The sequence below is a fragment of the Bathycoccus prasinos genome, assembly GCF_002220235.1.
Source record: "Bathycoccus prasinos genomic : Chromosome_18".
In the NCBI taxonomy this organism is placed as follows: Eukaryota; Viridiplantae; Chlorophyta; class Mamiellophyceae; order Mamiellales; family Bathycoccaceae; genus Bathycoccus; species Bathycoccus prasinos.
This window is the reverse complement of record NC_023991.1, coordinates 134,815-147,669: the sequence shown is the minus strand read 5'-3', so window position 1 is coordinate 147,669 and position 12,855 is coordinate 134,815. Positions and strand designations below refer to the sequence as shown.

General features: G+C 48.2%; 6 protein-coding genes across 6 annotated transcripts; 5 read left to right on the top strand and 1 right to left on the bottom strand.

The window, feature by feature from the left end:
* Positions 1 to 12: 12 nt before the first annotated feature.
* On the top strand, positions 13 to 2,217 carry Bathy18g00780 (unknown protein; the record flags this gene model as incomplete). The annotated part of the gene is made up of 1 exon (XM_007508067.1): positions 13 to 2,217. One exon carries the CDS (start codon positions 13 to 15, stop codon positions 2,215 to 2,217), a length of 2,205 nt encoding a protein of 734 aa, XP_007508129.1.
* Positions 2,218 to 2,374: 157 nt separating this feature from the next.
* On the top strand, positions 2,375 to 3,592 carry Bathy18g00770 (predicted protein; the record flags this gene model as incomplete). Its single annotated transcript, XM_007508128.1, has 1 exon — positions 2,375 to 3,592. The coding sequence occupies one exon, from the start codon at positions 2,375 to 2,377 to the stop codon at positions 3,590 to 3,592; it is 1,218 nt and encodes a 405-aa protein (XP_007508190.1).
* A 370-nt stretch (positions 3,593 to 3,962) lies between these two features.
* Positions 3,963 to 7,910, top strand: Bathy18g00760 (unnamed protein product; the record flags this gene model as incomplete). Its single annotated transcript, XM_007508083.1, has 2 exons — positions 3,963 to 4,130; positions 4,395 to 7,910. The coding sequence occupies 2 exons, from the start codon at positions 3,963 to 3,965 to the stop codon at positions 7,908 to 7,910; spliced, it is 3,684 nt and encodes a 1,227-aa protein (XP_007508145.1).
* Positions 7,911 to 8,025: 115 nt separating this feature from the next.
* On the top strand, positions 8,026 to 8,895 carry Bathy18g00750 (unknown protein; the record flags this gene model as incomplete). The annotated part of the gene is made up of 1 exon (XM_007508035.1): positions 8,026 to 8,895. One exon carries the CDS (start codon positions 8,026 to 8,028, stop codon positions 8,893 to 8,895), a length of 870 nt encoding a protein of 289 aa, XP_007508097.1.
* An 84-nt stretch (positions 8,896 to 8,979) lies between these two features.
* Positions 8,980 to 11,316, bottom strand: Bathy18g00740 (predicted protein; the record flags this gene model as incomplete). The annotated part of the gene is made up of 1 exon (XM_007508056.1): positions 8,980 to 11,316. The coding sequence occupies one exon, from the start codon at positions 11,314 to 11,316 to the stop codon at positions 8,980 to 8,982; it is 2,337 nt and encodes a 778-aa protein (XP_007508118.1).
* A 951-nt stretch (positions 11,317 to 12,267) lies between these two features.
* Positions 12,268 to 12,771, top strand: Bathy18g00730 (predicted protein; the record flags this gene model as incomplete). Its single annotated transcript, XM_007508051.1, has 1 exon — positions 12,268 to 12,771. The coding sequence occupies one exon, from the start codon at positions 12,268 to 12,270 to the stop codon at positions 12,769 to 12,771; it is 504 nt and encodes a 167-aa protein (XP_007508113.1).
* Positions 12,772 to 12,855: the final 84 nt, after the last annotated feature.

Here is a 12,855-nt window from a genome sequence, read left to right as displayed (position 1 = left end):
GTTTAGCATCAGATGACGAGGACGTTTTTGATGCCATCGCTGAAAAAGTTCTTTCTCGTCGTCGCACTCGCACTCGCGAAAACGGCGTTCGCCAGTAATGAGGACGAGAATTTGTTGAGCAACACGCGCTGGCCTCCCGAGAGAGGAGGAGAACACCAACGAAAACCAAGATTCGTGACGTTTATGATTTCACCAGGACGAACGAGTACGAGAAGCATGTGCGCGTTTTTTAATCAATACCTGCACCAGCGATGCGCACACAACATGTTCGGGATGTGGAATGTGCAAGATGTGGAATCGTTCGTTCGTGAAGAGGCGTTCGTTACGAATACGAATACGAATACGACTCGATTTGAAAGCGCTCTCGATGAAGCCGTCGAGAGAAAACGCTTGCAATTTTTCACGGACGTGCCATTTTTTATGCCGGGGATGCCGTGCCGATTGCTCGCGAAGTACCCCGAGGAGGCGCGATTTCTTTACGTACACCGCGATAGGATGGAGCATTTTGATTCCGTGCTTCGCATGCATTGTAAATGGGACGCGCCGATACACTGTCTGAATGCGAATAATAAGGCGTTGCGAGAACGCTCGTGGGGTTCGTATTTTCAAACGTTTTGTGACGAACACTCGAAAATTTGCGGAGAGAACCCCGACGATAAAGTTATTAAGAAGAATAATCTAACGTCGCTGATGTCGTCGATTTGGTCGGCACATTTGGACGAGTACGAGCAATCGGTGAGAGAATGTATCCCAACTTCTAAATTGCTTAACATATCGCTCGGTTGGTACAACGAGACGAGCGAGACGAAGCGCTTCCAAAGTTTTTTTGGACTTCCAGAAGAGAATAATGATTCGCTGGCGTTGCGTTTCTCGCGCCTTCATATAAACGATGATTTGATGCCCGGAAGACGGCAGCGGATGTTTAACAACAACAACAATAGCAATGAATCCACCAGTAGAGGGAAGTGGCGTCCTCTGATTATGCTCACCGGTCCCGAACAAAGCTCAACGTTAGTTTCTGGCGCGATTCGAAAAGCGTTAAACGAGACGTTTGAAGTAGGCATATCAGAAGGATGTCCAATGGAACTCATAAATCCAGCGTGCCAAACGAGTAAACGTCGAGCGGAGTTGTACGCTAAATGTATCCCATCTCTCTACAGGCAAAAAGCAGTCCAAATGTGGAACACGTGCTCGTCCTCTGATTTGGAAAACGTGTTCCACGAAGCAAATCTAGGACGTTGGAAATTTACAAAAGATACACACTTGAACGGATGGCATTTGAAGACTTTGCACGAAAGGGGGCATCCTTTGTTCGTCGTTTTTCGTAAACCAGAACATACGTTTCCCGTGTCGAGGCGTCGAGGGGGAGGGGGGCAAAATTATTTTGCTTTTTGGCGATCGTTGATATCTACTACACCTGAAAATGTACGAATGCTTCCCGCGGGCGCAGATCTTCTCAGACTTCGAAATTACGCAAAATATGTGTTCGACGCCATCGTGAAACAACGAGATCACCACATCTTTGCCGGTACAACAGGTATTAGAGGGATACAAGAGTGCTTGGGTCATTTCTTCCATTTCTGGCATCTCATAACCGTAGCGAAGAGTTTAAACGTCCCAGTGTTTTCTGTTGAATCTTTGTTGCTGTCCAACTCTAGAGATGAGGCTCTCATAGCACTGAAGGCTTCTGGCGCGTGCACTTCGTCATCAATTGGTAGCGCTGAAACGTGTGAAGCGTTTGTAGATAATCTCAGAGAAATGCAAAGCGTGCCTACTCTGATGCACGTGAATGTTACCGAAATATTCAAAGACGCGTCGTCGTTTTCGTCGGTTTCTTTACTTCTCGATCGAGAGAAAAAGTACTACGAACGCACGAAGTGTGCTCCGGTTCTTAGTACAGTCACGTCCTGGTGTCGCGATAACGTAAGAAATTGCGCAACCGTTTCCGACGTGTACAGCGGGGCAACCGTCGGAACAACTCTGGATTACCTCTCGCCGTTGAAACAAGGCGGGGTGACTAATATCGACGAGATATTTAATAAAACGTTTTCGCCGCGAGGGGGGTTGCTTCTTCTCGGCGGCGAAGAGAAAAGGACAGCTGAAGCGAAAAGGCTCCAGGACTCTGTCGTTTACCTGGCGGTGCTCGTGGGCTCGTTCTTCGCGCTCGCCGGAGTCGCGCGCTTCTTTAGGAGTCGGAAATCTCGAGAGGTCGCGTAGAAGTCATTTTAGCAAAAGAAGTGGAAACATACTGGTAGTATATATATGTTATAGGAAATAGTAGTACACACTCGAATGCTCGAACACATTCGATGATGACGCGTATCGTTTTATTCTCTCTCGTATTTTCCCTTCGTTGTCTCCTCACAAGTAAAAAATGGATAAAATGCGTCGGTGTCGTCACCACCACCAACCTTTTCTTAAAGCGCTTTTCCACCGCATGGAAAAGGGTGCGTCGTTGATGCGTCGCATGAGTAGCATCAGTAGCACGAGTAGTACGAGTAGTGGTAGCGTTTGGCTCAAAGCAGTCGTACACAACAACGCTTTCATCGGAAGTTCTTCAACATCATCGTCGCCAAAATCAATGTCGTCGACGGCTTCGTTTCCATTCTCCCCGGTGCAATCAAAACACTACGCCTCGGTCCTGGAACGAACCATATTCCAACCCTGGTCGAGAAAATTCATCGATTCCGTCCCCATGCCTTTATCCGGGGAGAAAGTTTTAGACGTAGCCTCCGGGACCGGCGCGACGAGTCGAGAAATCGCGGCGATTTTAGGCAACGAGGATAGATTTTCACGAGTGGTTGGCATCGACAGCTCGGAAGGGATGGTTGAGGAAGCGAAGCGACGCGAGGACATTTTCGCGGAGAAAAGAGCAAAGAACGAGAAAACTGGCGAGGATTTGGATTTACCGGCACCGATTACGTACGAGGTCGTTCCGATGGAAGAATGGAAGAGCGAGGAGGACCAGTTCGATCGAGCGTATTGTCATCAAGGCGCGCAGTTTTTTACCGATCGAGAGCGAGCGCTTACGAATGTTTTCAAGAGTTTAAAACCGGGCGCGCATTTTAACGTCGCCGTTTGGGCGCCGGTGAAAGGACAGAAGTTGTTCGAAGTTTTGAGAGACTGTTTGATCGAGTGCGAAAAAGAAGAGTGGGTGCCGATATTGCTGAAACCGTTTTCGTACAGCGGCGACTTCGAATCGACCTCGAGAGTGGACGCCATCGATAGGTTAGAGACGGATTTAATCAAAGCCGGGTTTGAAAACGTGGACGTGATTTTTGAGGCAGATAAAGTGCGGTTTGACTCTTTAGACGAAGCGTTAAAAGTCATCTCGGTCGCACCGTTCGGACAGGAGTTAATGTCGGACGCGAAACTCTTTGAAAAGTTCACCCGAAAGTTCAAGATGAAAATGTTAACCGAAGGAAGCGACATCAACGACGGCGATCGAGCCTCGAACGACGATTTAAGTCAAAGAATAAAAAGCGGCACGGACGGCGGCGACGAAGTCAACGTGACCATGATGAGTTTCTTCGCGCACTGTAACAAACCCTGGGCGGCGGGTGGAATCCAAAGCAGCTCGTTCAAGTGTTAATATAAAATGAATTTGCCGCGAGGTGTTGTCGTTTTACGCACGGAAAAAAGAGACTTTAAAAAGCCGCCGTGTTTTTCGAAGACGAAGACGAAGACGTGGGCTTCCTTTCGAGTTTCGAAAGAGAGAGAGAGAGAGAGAGAGAACAACAACAACAACAACAACAAAACACGCCATCGCTATCATCAATATCACGCTTTTGTAAAGGTTTACGTCATGCGCGGAGTACCGTTTCCCTGTAGGGGTCTCAACTGAAACTGTTTAGGGTATCCGCCCGTTTGCTCCATTTTGTCTCTCGAATGTCCTCACATTGCGCGCGCATATATATACTCCCCCATCTGCGGTTGCTGCTACTCTTTAAAAGCCAACAACAATGTACGTCGAGGAGGTCTGCATAGACGGTTTCAAATCCTACGCCCAACGTACCATCGTCCCTCAATTCGACCAATATTTCAACGCCATAACCGGTTTGAACGGAAGCGGGAAATCAAACATTTTGGATTCCATCTGCTTCGTCCTCGGGATCACGAATTTAAGTCAGGTGCGCACTCTTCTCGTGACGATGTGATGGTTCTCTCTCTGCTGCGTACTCTTTCTGTCGTCTTTCTCGCGTTCTTTCGCGTTCGGGAACGAGAGGATGCTGAGAGTGTGAGTAGAAAAAGGAGCGAGAGATTCTGATTTTGAATTTTCGTTCCCCTTTTGGGGTAAGCCCCTCGAGGTGGATTTTTGCGCGCGGAGGACTCACGAATGTCTCTACTCTCTCTCTCGATGACGTTTACGATCAAATAACGCGTTAAAACTCTAGGTACGATGTTCCTCTTTGCAAGAGCTGGTATACAAGCAAGGCCAAGCTGGGATTACGAAAGCGTCCGTCTCGATTACGTTCAACAACTCGGAGAAGTCTCGCTCGCCCGTCGGGTACGAACACTGCGATCAAGTCACCGTGACGCGTCAAATCGTCATCGGCGGGAAGAATAAGTACATGATCAATGGGTCAGTCGCGCAACCGACGAGGGTGCAGAATTTGTTTCACTCCGTGCAGTTAAACGTGAACAATCCGCATTTTTTAATCATGCAAGGGAGGATTACGAAGGTTTTGAACATGAAACCGATTGAGATTTTAGGCATGTTGGAGGAAGCCGCCGGGACGAGGATGTACGAGAGCAAGAAGGAAGCGGCGACGAAAACTTTGACGAAGAAAGAACTGAAAGTGACGGAAATCGATCAGCTTCTCGAAGAGGAGATTTTACCGACGATTGAAAAGTTACGGAAAGAACGCGGCGAGTACATGAAATGGGCGTCGGCGAACGATACGTTGGAACGGTTGAGGCGATTTTGCGTCGCGGTGGAGTTTTGCGAGGCAGAGGAAGAGATGACAAAAGCTGAAGAGGAGTCGGAAAAGTTGAAAGAAACCGTGGAAATGCATCTCTCAAAGGCGATGGAGGCGAAAGCGATGTCGCAAGAGATGGATAAAGACATCGCCGTGAAGATTGAAAACCGCGAGAAGGCGTGCGGCGACCAGTTGAACGCTTCGAAGCAGCGCGTCGAGGAGAAATCGAAAGAGTTGGTCAAGAAAACGAGTGCGTTCGAACACGTCTCGAAAGAGATGAAAAGCGAGGAGTCATCTCTCAAGAAGCTCGAAAAGAGCAAATCAGATGCAATCTCCGCGGACGAGAAGAGAAAAGAAAAAGTCAAAGATCTCGAACTCGAGGCGCAGCGAGAGGAGGAAAATTTACGCTCGGCGGAAGCGGAGGCGGAGAAGAGCGAACGGAAATTAATGAACGTCCAAACCGGCGCCGGGGATACGTCGGAGAACAAATCGTTACAAACGCAACTCATGGAAGCGATCGGGAAAGTCGCCGAGTGCGATGCCAAGGCGAAATCGGAAGCATTGAGGCAAAAACACATCGAGAAGGAGATGCGAGAGGCGGAGAAGTTGAAAGCGTGTAAGGCGAAGGAAAGCGCGAAGATGCAAAACGAAATGTCCGAAGCCGTAAAGATGGTGGAGAAAGCACAACTGGAGTTGGCATCGTTTGAAACCGAATTCGACGACATTCAAGACAAATGTGCGCAGTTGGAGGAGAAAAAGGCTTCATTAGAATCCGCGCTCGAGGACGCCAGAGACTCGTGCGACCAACTCGAAGGAAAGCTCGCCGGTCTCGATTTCAAATTCAAAAATCCAGACGTGAAGTTCGATCGCGCGAAGAAAGTGAAAGGAACGATTGCGAAACTCTTCGACGTGATGGATGAGTCGACAATGACGGCGTTAGAAGTCATCGCCGGTGGTAAGTTGTACCAAGTCGTCGTCGATTCCGCGGATACCGGTAAAGCGTTGCTCGAACGCGGAGAGTTGCAAAAACGAGTCACGATCGTGCCTTTGGATAAAGTCGACGGGAGGAAAGCGCACGATGAACAGGTCAAAGCGGCTGAAAAAGTCTCGAACAACGAGGCAAAGTTGGCGGTGTCTTTGGTGACGGCAAAGGACCAATCGGTACAATCGGTGATGAACTACGTATTCGGTCGCGCGTTCGTCTGTCAAACGCAAGAGACGGCGAAGCGAGTGGCGTTCGATAAGAACGTTTTGTTAAACTGCGTGACCGTGGAGGGCGATTTATTGAACCCAACTGGACTGTTAACCGGTGGATCGAGAAATAAAGGTTCATCGGTCTTGAAAAAGTTGAAAGCGTTCTCCGAAGCGGAAATGAAAGCGAGCGAGTTGCGCGACGACATCGAGCGGTGCGACCGAGACATCGAAAAGGCAAAAATCGAGCGCAAAAAATACACGGAGCTGGAAACGAAGTTGGACCAATGTGAACACAAATTAAACTTATTAAAGGAGAAAAACAGCGAATCCGAGGCGTTTCAGTTGGAAGAGAAACGAATGAAGCTGACGAACGAGTTGGAGGAGTGCGAACGAAACGTCCGAGAGATGGCGCGAGTGAAGGAAGAAACGCTCGCGTTGCAGAAGAAACTCGACGCGGAGATTAAAAACTTCGCCAAAGAGCGCCAAAACTTGTTAAAAGACGCGGAGAAGAAGGTGAAAGAGACGAAAAAGCTGGTCAATGACATCAAAGAGAGAATCAAGAAGAAAGAGACGATTGTTTTAGACGCTCGAGTGGAGAAAGAGGCGGCGATGAAAGCCATCGCGAGCTTGGAGGAGGACATCGAGCACGCGAAAGGAGGCATCGAAACGTTATCCAAAAAAGTCATCGAGTTTGAACGAGAGATGATAAACGCACAACAAGCTTTCGACGAAGAGAGCAAAGCGTTGGAAATCATTCAAACCAAGTTACGAGAGACGGACGATGAAATCGCCTCGTTGCGGAAACAGAAATCGAAGCTCGAGCAGAAACACATGGACGAATCCGTCGAGGCGAAGAAGTTAAACTTCAAAATCGACCAGTTTGCCAAAGCCGCGAGCGACGCTCAATCGCGATTCCATCTGCTCGAAAAAGAGCACCCGTGGGCCACCGAACACGAAAGGCAGCTGTTCGGCAAAGAGGGCACGGAATACGACTTCTCCAAGAGAGACGTCAAGAAGGCGCAAAAGCAGTTGCAAGAGGCGGAAGAGACGCAAAAGCAACTCGGGAAACGAGTGAACAAAAAAGTCATCGCCATGTTCGATAAAGCCGAGCAAGAGTTTAAGCAGTTGCAAGAGAAGCGACGAATCGTTCTGAACGATCGATCGAAGATTGAAAAAGTCATCCACGAGTTGGACGAGAAGAAGCGAGAGACGCTCGAATTGGTTTGGCAAAAAGTGACCAAAGATTTCGGATCCATCTTTTCGACGTTATTGCCGGGAACGCGAGCGAAGTTGGAACCGGTGGAAGGCACTACGTTCTTGGACGGTTTAGAAGTCAAAGTCGCGTTCGGTGAAGTGTGGAAAGAATCGCTCTCGGAACTCTCCGGCGGGCAAAAATCCTTGCTCGCGCTCAGTTTAATATTGGCGCTTTTGCTCTTCAAGCCGGCGCCTATTTATATCTTGGACGAAGTGGACGCGGCGTTGGATTTATCGCACACGCAAAACATCGGACGAATGATTCGCACGCACTTCCCGTTTTCGCAGTTCATCGTCGTCTCCTTGAAAGAAGGCATGTTTAACAACGCGAACGTTATTTTTAGGACCAAGTTTGTGGACGGCTTATCCACCGTATCCCGCACGGCGCCGGCGTTGAAGGATAAAGTCACCGAAGAAGATAAAAAGGATGGGGGCGCGTTAGGGGCAGCCGCGCAGAAAAGAGCGGATAAAAGTACAACAACAACAACAAAAGCGGCGGCCAAGAAAGGACATGTGGCCAAGGAGAACGCCGCGCCGCTTTAAAAACATTATTCTCAACACGTCGCATTTTTTTATTAAACCACACTACATTTGTACCAAAAACGTCTATATTTTTAAAAAAAAGTCAAAAATATCACAAAGTTTTCAATCAAAAGCGATGATCACCACGACGACGACGACCATTCCCAGCGGCGAAAATCCTCTATCGTTGATATTCTTCGACCTCATTCGCGTCGCCGCGTCGAATTCTTCTTTATCTCGTCGTCGTCGCAACACACACGTCAACAAAAATGATGATTCTAAAAAAAAAACGAATCTGATCTCGGTCAACGCATTAAAATCATCATCTTTGGTGTCGTCGGAGGATGACGACGACGACGTAAGCGACGAGAACAACAACAACACGAACAACAACAACACTTACTTTTCCGATGATGAAAAGTCAAAGTCGTTCACGAACGCGACGAAAGCGGTTCGTCGATTGCGGTTTCTCTTGAAACACCCGAGAGTGAAAGAAAAATTAATAATAGTAAAAGGAGGCAAAAGTACCGCCGCGGATGCTGCTTCCTCGTTGTTGTTGAAAACGATATTACCGCAAAGGTACATGAAATCGACGCTTTCTTCCGTCAGACGAGTCAGACGAACGACAACAACAACAACCGCGAAGAAAAGTTTGAACGTACAAAAACATCCCGGATGGTATCGTCGATGTGCCGTCGTCGTCGACGATAACGACAACGCGAAAAAGAAGAAACGGAAAGAAGACATCGCGAGATTAGAAACGACGTTGGAGCGATTAAAGTTGACGTTGGAAATGGCGGAGAAGCGAGCGAGAGACGAGATGGAACGAATAATACTAATCGGAAATGAAAGGGAGGACGAAAGGCAAGAAGCGGAAGAAGAGGACGACGACCACTTGGTTCCGTTTTTGACTTTGAAGAAGGAACGGCGGCGACCCGAAGAAGAAGAAGACAAAGAAGAACGACAAAAGAATACCAAGCTATTATTAGTCGCCGCCGCTCGATGACGACTCCGTTGTTCGGTAATATTATCTATAACTAAACGCATAATACTAAACAATCCTAAAATAGTAAAATCGCGACGATGATGATCAAAACAACCCATTCGAGCCTCCTCTTCCGCCTCCTCCGGTTAAATCCATGACCAATTTGCCTTCTCTCGCCAACAACTCTTTCGCTTGTTGCAACAGATCGGCCATTTTGACAAACTCGCCGTCTTCCTCGCACGCGCGGATTAACACCGCGAACGTGATTTCCGTGGCCATGATGTTGTCTTCTTTTTGCATGCGATCGTAGACGTGTAAGGCTTTCGGCACATCTCCGGCGCGCACGTGCGCGCCGATTAACGCGTTGTACACCGCGGCGTTTCGAGGCACATCCCATCTCGCTTTCATCGTTTCCAACACGTCCTCAGCTTCCAAGTTTCGTCTTTGTCTGGCCAAGCAGTGAATGTACGCGCCGCACATGACGGTGTGCGGGACGACGTGTCGAGATTTTGTCAACATTTCGCGCCACACGACGTCGGCGGCTTCGTACTCTCCCGCGCGTTCCGCGGCTGAGATGAGTTGGGTGTACGTGTACCTGTCCGGTTGCAAATGCGCTTGGCGTAAATCGCTAAACACTCTGTGAGCACTTTCCCAGTCCCCGTACCGCGCGTACCCGCCTAATAAGGCGTTGTACGAATACGTCGTCACCACTAACGTTGAATTCTTCATGTTCTCGAACGTTTCCGAGGCGAATTGCAAATCTCCAGCGCGACCTGCCATGGTGATAATCGCGTGCGTTAACGTCGCATCCGGTGAGTCAATTTGGAACACTTTAAACGCAGATTTCGCGAGTTTGTTCCCTTCTTGCCACATTCGAGCGACTTCAAACGCGCCCAATGCTAAACTGAACGCTAGAGAAGTCACTCGGACGTTTCTTTCCTCTAACATTTCGTACAAAATTTGCTCAGCCTCGTCCGCTTTGCCGCTATCTCTCAACGCGGTTAAGATGGCCGTGTACGTGTAAATGTTTCTCTTCACGTTCCCAATCTTCTTCACGTCGTTGAAAATCTCCAACGCGGATTGCCAATCGCCGATTTTCGTCGTCATGGCAATCGCGGCGGAGGCGCACTCGTTTCGCGCGAGCCAAGATTGCGTGGAATCGAAATCTACATCTTTTCCTCCTGTTGCTTTCGAAGTATTCTTATTATTATTCAACATGTGCTTTGCGATTTTCAACTCGCCTCTCCACACCTCGAGGACGATTCTCACCTCGCGACTCGTCTTTGCGCTCGACGCCAAGGCGCAAAACGTGTACGCGTTCGGCGAGTATTTCGATTCGTCGTTAAACGCTTGCGTGGACATCCACCTGTACAACGCGTACGCCCTCGAAAAGTCGTTTCTCTCCCCCAACTCTTTAATCGCGAAATTAATCGTCGACGTGCCAAACTTATGGTTCGGATCTTTCTCGATCTTGCTGTTTTTCATCTCGTCTAGATTGTGTTGCGCCAACGACGAGGACGGATTAATCACCGCTCGCGCGACGTCTTTCAAATGGAACACGTCCGCGTTCGTTGTTCTGGTGGTGGTGGTGTTGTGGTTGCCGATGACGTTGTTGTTGTATCGCCTGCGTTGTTGTCCCCCGCTAAGACTATTATTACTACCTCTATTATTGCCGCTGCTGCTATTTTCACCGCTCCTCCTCTCAAAGTCTTCTTCTTTGTTGTTGTTGTTCTTGTTGTTGTTGTTGTTCTCCTCGTCGTCAGTTCCTCCATCCTCAAAAGAAGAAGAAGAAGAAGAAGAAGAAGCGTCAACCTCCATCAACAAATCCTTAAACTCGTCGTCCGCGGATAACTCCGCGGGATCTCGTTCCAGACTTTTGTACAACCTCTCCACTTCCGTGCTGTCCACTTCAACTAAATCAAAATTAATCGGTTCGTATTCCGATGAAGACGCCATTTCGTCTTCGTCTTCGTCGTCTTCGTCTTTTTTCTTGCCCCCGCCGTAGTAATACCTATACTTATCGAACGCGCTGATATTCTCCATCGCTTTCACGATCCGCTCGCCCGGTCGCATCGAATCCAGCTCCGCGTTTCTATGAACACCCTCCTTTTCGTTCTTAGTATTAGTACTATGAGTATTAGTATTCTTACGATGATTTTGATGATGCTCTCTCCTGTACTTCTCTGCCATCAGGCGTTTCTTGTGCGCGTTAGTATTCGCTTTAAGACTCCTCCTCTTGGTGGTTCCAGCCGCCTCAGCAAAGTTGCTTTTTGTTTTCTTCTTCTCACTCGGACTCTTTACCTGGGTCGTCTTCTTTCGTTGCAACGATACCGTCTCCTTCTCGTTCGAATGCGTGTTATTCAGCGACGACGCTTCTTCTCTTTTATTGTGAACAATTGCTGCTCTTTCCTCGTCTTTGTCTTTAATTTCCATTTTATCCATCGCGCGATGCAACGACGAAGAATTGTCCCTTCTGTCGTCGTTCGCATTCACGGACGTCTTTATTACACCCCGCCTCCTCCGAAAACGCACTTTGAAAAACGATGATTTCGACGACGACGCGTGAGGAGGTATCACGGAAGTGAAAATCATCCTCGTCGAAGTCATCATTCGCGCTCTGTTTTCTCTCAATACAGTGATGTGAGTGAATACGAATTGAGAAGAGGTTTTAATGAGCAATTCTTCCCTTAAGCAAGAATACTTGTTTTAAGAAAGAGTGGTCAAAAAGATACACACAAAAACACAAAAACACAGAGTAGTCTCTCCTCAAAAGACGTTATATATACAGTAGTGTGTTATTTGTGAGAAGTTGAGATGAAGTGTTCTCTGACTAATGAGAGAAGACTCCTTCTTAGTACCTGGTTTACGTCGACACTACGCGCACACCTTCGACCGTTTTCGATCTGGGTCAACCCCTTGAAGTGTTTCTTCTGCGTAAAAAGAGAAAAAAACGCTCATAAAAAATGCCTCTCAAATGGCCTCCTCTAAACCCTAAAATTTAAAGTGAAACCCTAAAAGTATAGTTTTTGTTTTTCTTTCGCTTTTCTTTCTTTCGAAAGGACAGTTTGGAGTGATTTTGTGTCAGAACATTCACGCACTTAAACAGCTCTTTGTTGTGAGCGACAGAGAGCGTTTTTTACTACGTCTTCTGTTCACGGAAGGAGAGGAGAAGGAACGACAACCTCCCTTTTTATTAGTAGTAGGCTTTTGAAGTTTCTGTGTGTGTTTTGTCTTTCGTGTGTTGTATATATATAAGACGTTAGAAGAATTGGAAATCGAGAGATCACGCGACGGAGAAAAGAAGAGTTTTGAAGTTGGCGGCTTAAACGACTAAACGCATCGATTATAATATCAGTATTTATCACGAGAACGACACATAAAAAGCAGTTCAAGATGGTAGCGGTGAACCGCACGACCAAAATGCTCTCTTTCATCAACCACAGAATCCGAGCGACGATCGTGGACGGGAGGCAAATCGTCGGCCGATTCGTCGCCTTCGACAGACACATGAACTTAGTCTTGGCGGATTCGGAGGAGTTTCGGAAACTTCCGAAGAAGAAGAAAACGAACACTACTACGAAAGAAGAAGACGATGAAGATGCAGGAGGAGACGTGCGAAGAGTCCTTGGATTCGTGTTACTGAGAGGCGAAGAAGTCGTCTCGGTCGCGGTGGAAGGGCCGCCGATTCGCGTGAAGAAAATTTCCTCGCAGAAGCAAGGAGCGGACGCCGGAGGTATTCCGGGAGGGGGCGTGGCGAGACCGGCGGGGAGAGGCGCGCCGATGATGATGCCGGGGATGATGCCGCCGCCGGGGTTAGGGCAGCAACAACCTTCGAGTGGGCCTCCGGGGATGATGATGCCGCCGCCGGGCTTTCGACCCGGGATGGGGCCTCAGTAAGTAGACTACTCTTGTGTTTGTCTCGTTAGCGCTCGTCGTCTTAAATATACGCGCGAAACCAAAACGTTTAGAGTTTAATATAAA